Source organism: Sebastes fasciatus, chromosome 22 (genome assembly GCF_043250625.1).
Source record: "Sebastes fasciatus isolate fSebFas1 chromosome 22, fSebFas1.pri, whole genome shotgun sequence".
NCBI lineage: Eukaryota > Metazoa > Chordata > Actinopteri > Perciformes > Sebastidae > Sebastes > Sebastes fasciatus.
The window spans coordinates 12,894,043-12,902,528 of NC_133816.1; the positions used below are offsets into that span (position 1 = coordinate 12,894,043).

At 38.4% G+C, this 8,486-nt stretch overlaps 2 protein-coding genes across 2 annotated transcripts; both read right to left on the minus strand.

Moving 5' to 3' along the window:
• Positions 1-690: 690 nt before the first annotated feature.
• Positions 691-3,596, minus strand: LOC141760262 (uncharacterized). The gene is made up of 3 exons (XM_074622924.1): positions 3,425-3,596; positions 1,800-2,303; positions 691-1,463 (listed from the first exon to the last, which is right to left on the minus strand). The coding sequence occupies exons 1-3, from the start codon at positions 3,594-3,596 to the stop codon at positions 691-693; spliced, it is 1,449 nt and encodes a 482-aa protein (XP_074479025.1).
• A 2,467-nt stretch (positions 3,597-6,063) lies between these two features.
• On the minus strand, positions 6,064-8,111 carry LOC141760275 (uncharacterized). The gene is made up of 3 exons (XM_074622938.1): positions 7,940-8,111; positions 6,820-7,047; positions 6,064-6,747 (listed from the first exon to the last, which is right to left on the minus strand). The coding sequence occupies exons 1-3, from the start codon at positions 8,109-8,111 to the stop codon at positions 6,122-6,124; spliced, it is 1,026 nt and encodes a 341-aa protein (XP_074479039.1). The 3' UTR covers positions 6,064-6,121.
• Between the last annotated feature and the right edge of the window lie 375 nt (positions 8,112-8,486).

An 8,486-nucleotide genomic window follows, 5' to 3' on the forward strand; every position in this document is an offset into this window, starting at 1 on the left:
CTGTTGCATTTATTCAAACTTGTGTGTCAGTAGTAAGGATGTACATGTATCATTCCACAAGGACATTTGGAACGTTTTAGTAAACTACAACTGTTTTTTTATTTTTTGTTTAATAGCAGTCAATGATTTAGCATGAAAAAACAAAAAACAAATAAGCAGCGAAGGAAGAAGAATTCAAATTGTTTAAGTAGAAATACCACAGTGTAATTCACAGTGCATTCAAAATATTGAGTAAGAACGGAAATACGAGCAAAACATGTTTAACTGTGAAACTAACACTTTTCCTTGATTTGGGAGATTAAGATTGCTTCAAAGAAAAACTGTTTCTAACAGAAATATAAGTAATACATTCAAATGAAGGGAACCTTTATACTAACATATTGACATCTCATTTTTGTGGAAAACATTTTACATTCAGTTACAAAGATGTAATTATTGCAAAAGTGTATTTCATTCAGTTAGTGAACACCTCTCCACAAGAGATTCACCTCTATGGTTTCTCCTGTGTATATTGAACCTCAGGTGTTTTCTCAAGAATGTGATTTGAGAAAATCTTTTTCCGCACGTGTTGCAATTATGTGACTCCTGACTTGTGTGGGTTCAAATAGAAAACTACTTGTCTGTATTCACTCGTATATGCCTTTTCAATTCAAGCACTACAAAGAATCTTTTCCCACAGGTCTTACGAAGTTACGGCTTCTCACCAGTGTGGATTCTTCTCATGTGGACCTTCAAGTTACTACTACATCCGAAATCTTTCCCACATGTTTTACAAGTAAACGGCTTCTCACCTGTGTGGGTTCTCATGTGGACTGTCAATTTTCCATTCAGTCTGAAAGCTTTTCCACATGTTTTGCAAGAATATGGCTTCTCACCTGTGTGGACTCTCATGTGGACCAACAAGCTACTATTACGTCCGAAAGCTTTTCCACATGTTTTGCAAGAATATGGCCTTTCACCAGTGTGGGTTCTTATATGACTCTTCAATGTTGATTTCCGAATATATTTTTTTCCGCATGTTTTGCAAGAATATGGCTTCTCACCTGTATGAGTTCTCATGTGGACTGTCAATTCAACATTACGCATGAAATCTTTTCCACATGTTTTGCAAGAATATGGCTTCTCGCCTGTGTGAGTTCTCATGTGGACCAAGAAGTTATTGTTACTACCAAAATCTTTTCCACATGTTTTGCAAGAATATGGCTTCTCACCTGTGTGGGTTCTTATATGACTCCTCAATGATGAAGCCTGACTGAATTTCGTACCACATGTTTTGCAAGAATATGGCTTCTCGCCTGTGTGGGTTCTCATGTGGACCAAGAAGTTACTGTTACTACCAAAATCTTTTCCACATGTTTTGCAAGAATATGGCTTCTCGCCTGTGTGAGTTCTCATGTGGACTGTCAAATCTCTATTTTGTTTGAAATCTTTCCCACATGTTTTACAAGTAAACGGCTTCTCACCTGTGTGGATTCTCATGTGGACCAAGAAGTTACTGTTACTACCAAAATCTTTTCCACATGTTTTGCAAGTAAACTGCTTCTCACCTGTATGGGTTCTTATATGACTCCTCAATGATGAAGCCTGACTGAATTTCGTACCACATGTTTTGCAAGAATACGGCTTCTCGCCTGTATGGGTTCTCATATGGACTGCCAATTGACCATTCAGTCTGAAAGCTTTCCCACATGTTTTACAAGAATATGGCTTCTCACCAGTGTGGGTTCTTATATGAATCTTCAATGATGACATGCAAGTGAATGTTTTCCCACATGTGTCACAGCTGAAAGACTGTTTACCTGTGTTAGTGGTACGGTGAATCTCTAACAAGTTAGAGTTCTTTACATTGTTATTGTGACTTCTGCTCTTGCGATGTTTTTTCTGTGATTTCGGCTCTGCATCTCTAGTTGATCCTGAGTCTCCATGCTCGCCTCCTCTCTGATCTTGGCTCTCAGCTTCATGAGAGATGTGAGAGAAGAGCTGGTGGTCACTGTTTGCTACAGATACCACAGAGGTTATAACTGGCATGTTGACAACAGACTCTTTCTCTGCAGCATTCAAGTAAAGAGTCTGAACTTCACTGTTGTCAGCTTCCTCATGAGTAGGAGTCAACATAAAGGAATCAGTCTCCTGCTTCAGTACAAGCTGCTCTCCCTCCTGACTGGTGCAGAGTTCCTCCTGTTCATCTTTAATCTGTGGAGGATCTGGGTCCTCTTGGTCCAGACTGGAGTTCCTCTCCTGAATACAGAGCTGCTGGTCAACGGGAACCTCCTCCTCCTTACAGACATGTTGCTGTGGGAGCTCTGGAGGGACAGAGAACAAAAGCAATATGATACTAACGTTACTGTGATGAGAGAAAAACGGACATCTGAGCAGACAAATACAACCAGTATGTCTTTAAACCATTATGTACGTAGCCCCCCTAGACTCCTAGGAGAACATTTTTATCATCTCCTTCCCCCGAGTTAGGTATCTCGTTCCCCCGAGTTAGGTATCTCGTTCCCCCGAGTTAGGTATCTCGTTCCCCCGAGTTAGGTATCTCGTTCCCTCGAGTTAGGTATCTCGTTCCCCCGAGTTAGGTATCTCGTTCCCTCGAGTTACTTCATAGAGCACTTCTTCCAATCATTCCTGACTGTCCACACATTGCTGATGTACAGAGCCCCCCTAGATGATTTACTTCGATAAAGTGGGAAAGATATTGACAGATTCAAACTTCCTGGGTCAATAACTCATAACAGAAACATTGTTTAAACACAAACAACGTCTCTTTCTAGTAAGGTAGACAACGAGCTACAACCTCATTTTAATCAACACATAACGTTGGTCTCTATGCGCAGCCGGCGGTGAGACGAGTGGTCAGGGACCTTCTACAAAATGCAACGCCGAAAAGAGAAAACTATTCAATAACTTCAGTATTATGCAGTGTAGTACCACCAAAATCACTTCACACATCAATGGCCTCTTCCTGATTATACTTATTAAACTAATTAAAACATTTTGATGCACTAAACTTTATAGAAGTGAAGTTATTGAATATTTTTCCCATTTAAAATTCACCAAAATTATGCAAAAGCATATTTTTATATCGAGAATTGTGTAAATTTACTGGTATTGGTATCGACTACTAGATTTCTGGTACCGTGACATCCCTATACTTGGACGCATAAACACCTTTAACACTTACAAAACACTTGTCCAGGATATTGTCTTTTCTGGTCTGGTCCTTAACATACTGTTGGAACCCAGGTAACACGGTCTCCAGGTAACACTGGTTCAAGTCCCCCACCACTACTGCAAGTAGCCAACAACCAGTAGCCTCTCATCATGGAGTCATACTGCCCATCTTTATAAAGATCATAGTAGTAGTCCTCACCTCTCCTGTGTAACTGTATCTCTTTATAAAGATCATAGTAGTAGTCCTCACCTCTCCTGTGTAACTTGATCTCGGGTTTCAACACGATATCCAACAGTCTGCGCTGACGATCGATCTCTTCCTCCTGCTCGACGATAGTTTTCTCTAAAACTCTGAATATTTCTTCAGCAGCAGCAGTTAGTCGCTCGTTAACAAACTCTCTCAAAGACTCAACTGAAGACATTGTTGTTTGATCATCAAGTGAAGAGTTACCCGCACTACGACTACAACATCGTCTTCAGCTGACTGAACAAGCAGCATGCAGCTCATGACGCTACTAGTAGTGTTGTTTACTTCCGCTGGGTGTCACACTGGGAAGGTCCGACAGTGGACGTGAGGCAGCTTTTCTTTCCGCTTTCATACCTTGGAGGTCTACAGACCTTGTAGCCTATAGAACATATTTACTGCTTTTTTTTTTTTTTTTACATAAGTAAATAAACGAAACATGATTAAATATTTTTACTTTAAAAATATTTTTACTTTAAAAATATTTTTTTAAATATAGAAAATAAACATATAAATGTATATACAATAAATGAACCAACTATTGTTATTTTTTCTTTGCAAATGAGAAACTTTAAGAAATTAGTAATAAATGTAATATTCAAAGTTTGGTAGCTTACATTTCAGATTGATTTAGCAACCGTTTTCATCTTTTTATTAACACATTGTGTTATAGAGTAGGCTAATACAAACAAATATTTAAAAATATATATTTTAACTTTAAAAATATATATTTTTTAAAAATAGAAAAAATAAACATTTACACTAGTTACATAGTACATATAAATTTGATGCTTTTTTACAATGTACGCTACATTCCACAAAGAATTGAGAACATTTTTAGAGGTCAAAAACAGTCTGCAATATAGCTAGTACAGCTTTTCTTTCCACTTTCATACCTTGGAGTTCTACATACCTTGTAGCCTATGAAATATATTTACTGCTATTTTTTTTTTACACAAGTAAATAAACAAAACAAGATGAAATATTTTTACTTTAAAATTATATTTTTTAAATATAGAAAATAAACATATACATTTGTACATTTATACACAATAAATGGACCAATTACTTTTATTTTTTTTGCAAAATGAGTAACTTTTAGAAATTAATAATAAATGCCTCATTCATTGTGCCCTTAAGGAGAACAAATCATTACTCCAAGTCCTTTATCCCTTCTGCTGTTAAGCTGCTGAACACAGACCATACCCATTTTAAATGACTATTATTTAGAGGAATTTTAAGATATGCTGTTCTTATATATTGTTCCTTATTATTTGACTTTTATTGCTATAATCCTATGTATTTATATGGTTCTTATTGTAACTTGTCCCTCCAACTGCCCCATGCCTTTAATATGTTTCCTTTGACTTTAATTATTGGTTGTCTGTTGTATGTCAGACAAATACAACGAGTATGTCTTTAAAACATTATTTAAAGATTTAGATTCATAAATGTCTTATTCAAAGTTTGGTATTTCAGATTGATTTAGCAACCATTGTTTTTAAAAAAAAATCTTTTTATCAATATATCATGTTATAGAGTAGACTAATACAAAAAAACATAGGCTACCAACTGCTGCTGTTGCATTTATTCAAACTTGTGTGTCAGTAGTAAGGATGTACATGTATCATTCCACAAGGACATTTGGAACGTTTTAGTAAACTACAACTGTTTTTTTATTTTTTGTTTAATAGCAGACAATGATTTAGCATGAAAAAACAAAAAAAACAAATAAGCAGCGAAGGAAGAAGAATTCAAATTGTTTAAGTAGAAATACCACAGTGTAATTCACAGTGCATTCAAAATATTGAGTAAGAACAGAAATACGAGCAAAACATGTTTAACTGTGAAACTAACACTTTTCTTTGATTTGGGAGATTAAGATTGTTTCAAAGAAATACTGTTTCTAACAGAAATATAAGTAATACATTCAAATGAAGGGAACCTTTATACTAACATATTGACATCTAATTTTTGTGGAAAACATTTTACATTCAGTTACAAAGATGTAGCTATTGCAAAAGTGTATTTCATTCAGTTAGTGAACACCTCTCCACAAGAGATTCACCTCTATGGTTTCTCCTGTGTATATTGAACCTCAGGTGTTTTCTCAAGAATCTGATTTGAGAAAATCTTTTTCCGCACGTGTTGCAATTATGTGGCTCCTGACTTGTGTGGGTTCAAATAGAAAACTACTTGTCTGTATTCACTCGTATATGCCTTTTCAATTCAAGCACTACAAAGAATCTTTTCCCACAGGTCTTACGAAGTTACGGCTTCTCACCAGTGTGGATTCTTCTCATGTGGACCATCAAGTTACTACTACATCTGAAATCTTTCCCACATGTTTTACAAGTAAACGGCTTCTCACCTGTGTGGGTTCTCATGTGGACCATCAAGCTACTATTATGTCCGAAATCTTTCCCACAGGCTTTACAAGTAAACGGCTTCTCACCTGTGTGGTTTCTCATGTGGACTGTCAAGCTACTATTATGTCCGAAATCTTTCCCACATGTTTTGCAAGAATATGGCTTCTCGCCTGTATGGACTCTCATGTGACTCTTCAATGATGATGCCTGAGTGAATATTTTCTCACATGTTTTGCAAGAATATGGCTTCTTGGCTGTGTGGATTCTTATGTGAACTGTCAAATCACCATTAAGTCTGAAATCTTTCCCACATGTTTTACAAGTAAATGGTTTCTCACCTGTGTGGGTTCCCATATGAGTCTTCAATGATGTTATGTGACTGAATCTTTTCCCACGTTTTGCAAACGTACGGCTTCTCACCTGTATGGGTTCTCATGTGGACCATCAAGCTATTACTATGTCCGAAATCTTTACCACATGTTTTGCAAGTAAACGGCTTCTCACCTGTGTGAGTTCTCATGTGGACTGTCAAATCTCTACTTTGTTTGAAATCTTTCCCACATGTTTTACAAGTAAACGGTTTCTCACCTGTGTGGGTTCCCATATGAGTCTTCAATGATGTTATGTGACTGAATCTTTTCCCACATGTTTTGCAAACGTACGGCTTCTCACCTGTGTGGGTTCTCATGTGTATCTTCAATTTAAAATTATACTTAAAATCTTTCCCACATGTGTCACAGCTGAAAGACTGTTTACCTGTGTTAGTGGTACGGTGAATCTCTAACAAGTTAGAGTTGTTTACATTGTTACTGTGACTTCTGCTTTTGCGATGTCTTTTCTGTGATTTCGGCTCTGCATCTCTAGTTGATCCTGAGTCTCCATGCTCGCTTCCTCTCTGATCTTGGCTCTCAGCTTCACGAGAGATGTGAGAGAAGAGCTGGTGGTCACTGTTTGGTACCGATACCACAGAGGTTATAACTGGCATGTTGACAACAGACTCTTTCTCTGCAGCATTCAAGTAAAGAGTCTGATCTTCACTGTGGTCACCTTCCTCATGAGTAGGAGTCAACATAAAGGAATCAGTCTCCTGCTTCAGTACAAGCTGCTCTCCCTCCTGACTGGTGCAGAGTTCCTCCTGTTCCTCTTTAATCTGTGGAGGATCTGGGTCCTCTTGGTCCAGACTGGAGTTCCTCTCCTGAATACAGAGCTGCTGGTCAACGGGAACCTCCTCCTCCTTACAGACATGTTGCTGTGGGAGCTCTGGAGGGACAGAGAACAAAAGCAATCCATCTTATTCTCAGGTGCGTTACTGTAGAAATGATTGGGGCCGTAACTTCCGGTGAGGTAGCGGAAGTAGCAGTAAATAGTTAGTCCCATAGGCTAACCATAGTGGCAAACCATAGTGGCAAACCGCCAACGGTGCTGTGGAGGTCCTGATCTGCTTCAGAGCTTCACAGATTGTTCATCTCTTCACCGTCTGAAGCTACGGAGTCAATAACGTAGCTAAATAAGCTAGTGTAGGTTATCTGAGGTGACTTCTTCAAGTCGTCCTCCCATCCGTCCATAGTATAGGGCTGAGCTATGATCACATGAGCCTGTCTGAGCTGTAATAGATGGTATTCACACATGCTTTACTACATTTATTAATACAATCGCTCAAGGAGAGACGATTAGCGTAGCGTTACTAGGGATGTCACGAGAACCGATACTTCGGTGTCAAAATTCTAAAAAACTGACGGTACTCTTTTTCTACAGTACCGACGGTACCGTACGATGCCTGTAGTGGTCGTTGGTAGGGATGTGTGTGGGATGTGTCTGGCCTCTCCGGTAGAGCTTTGCTGCGGGGCTCCGCTGCGGGGGTCTACTTGGCGCCGCTGCTCCGTGCACACCCGCTGTGACGGTTCCATCCACCTCGCGGCGATTACCTCATTAACATTATAGTTACCTTATGGCATTGAGATTAAACGTGAAATATTGCCAAATAGGTGCGTTTGCTTTTCATTTCGACAACAAATCCTCTGCCTCCTGCTCCTACTACTCTGAGCTGACGGACCAGATGCGTTCACGGTCAGTATGTAGTGTCAGACAAATACAACCAGTATGTCTTTAAACCATTATGAGTCATTTAAAAGATCATAGTAGTAGTCCTCACCTCTCCTGTGTAACTTGATCTCGGGTTTCAACACGATATCCAACAGTCTGCGCTGACGATCGATCTCTTCCTCCTGCTCGACGATAGTTTTCTCTAAAACTCTGAATATTTCTTCAGCAGCAGCAGTTAGTCGCTCGTTAACAAACTCTCTCAAAGACTCAACTGAAGACATTGTTGTTTGATCATCAAGTGAAGAGTTACCCGCACTACGACTACAACATCGTCTTCAGCTGACTGAACAAAGCAGCATGCAGCTCATGACGCTACTAGTAGTGTTGTTTACTTCCGCTGGGTGTCACACTGGGAAGGTCCGACAGTGGACGTGAGGCAGCTTTTCTTTCCGCCTTCATACCTTGGAGGTCTACAGACCTTGTAGCCTATAGAACATATTTACTAATATATATTAGTAAATATGTTTTATAGGCTACAAGGTGTGTATATATATATATATATATATATATATATATACATATATATATATACATATGTATATATATATATATATATACATATTTATATATATTTTTTTTTACATAAGTAAATAAAT

Bases quoted from the DNA above. Each gene is read 5' to 3' on its own strand.
- LOC141760262 (XM_074622924.1), bottom strand. From the start codon at position 3,596: ATGTCTTCAGTTGAGTCTTTGAGAGAGTTTGTTAACGAGCGACTAACT. The intron at 2,304-3,424 runs GTGAGGACTACT...CTGTCCCTCCAG, and splicing joins GATCAAGTTACACAGGAGAG to AGCTCCCACAGCAACATGTC. The intron at 1,464-1,799 runs GTAAACAGTCTT...GAATCCACACAG, and splicing joins TCACCGTACCACTAACACAG to GTGAGAAGCCGTTTACTTGT.
- LOC141760275 (XM_074622938.1), bottom strand. From the start codon at position 8,111: ATGTCTTCAGTTGAGTCTTTGAGAGAGTTTGTTAACGAGCGACTAACT. The intron at 7,048-7,939 runs GTGAGGACTACT...CTGTCCCTCCAG, and splicing joins GATCAAGTTACACAGGAGAG to AGCTCCCACAGCAACATGTC. The intron at 6,748-6,819 runs ATCAGACTCTTT...CCTCTGTGGTAT, and splicing joins GGAAGGTGACCACAGTGAAG to CGGTACCAAACAGTGACCAC.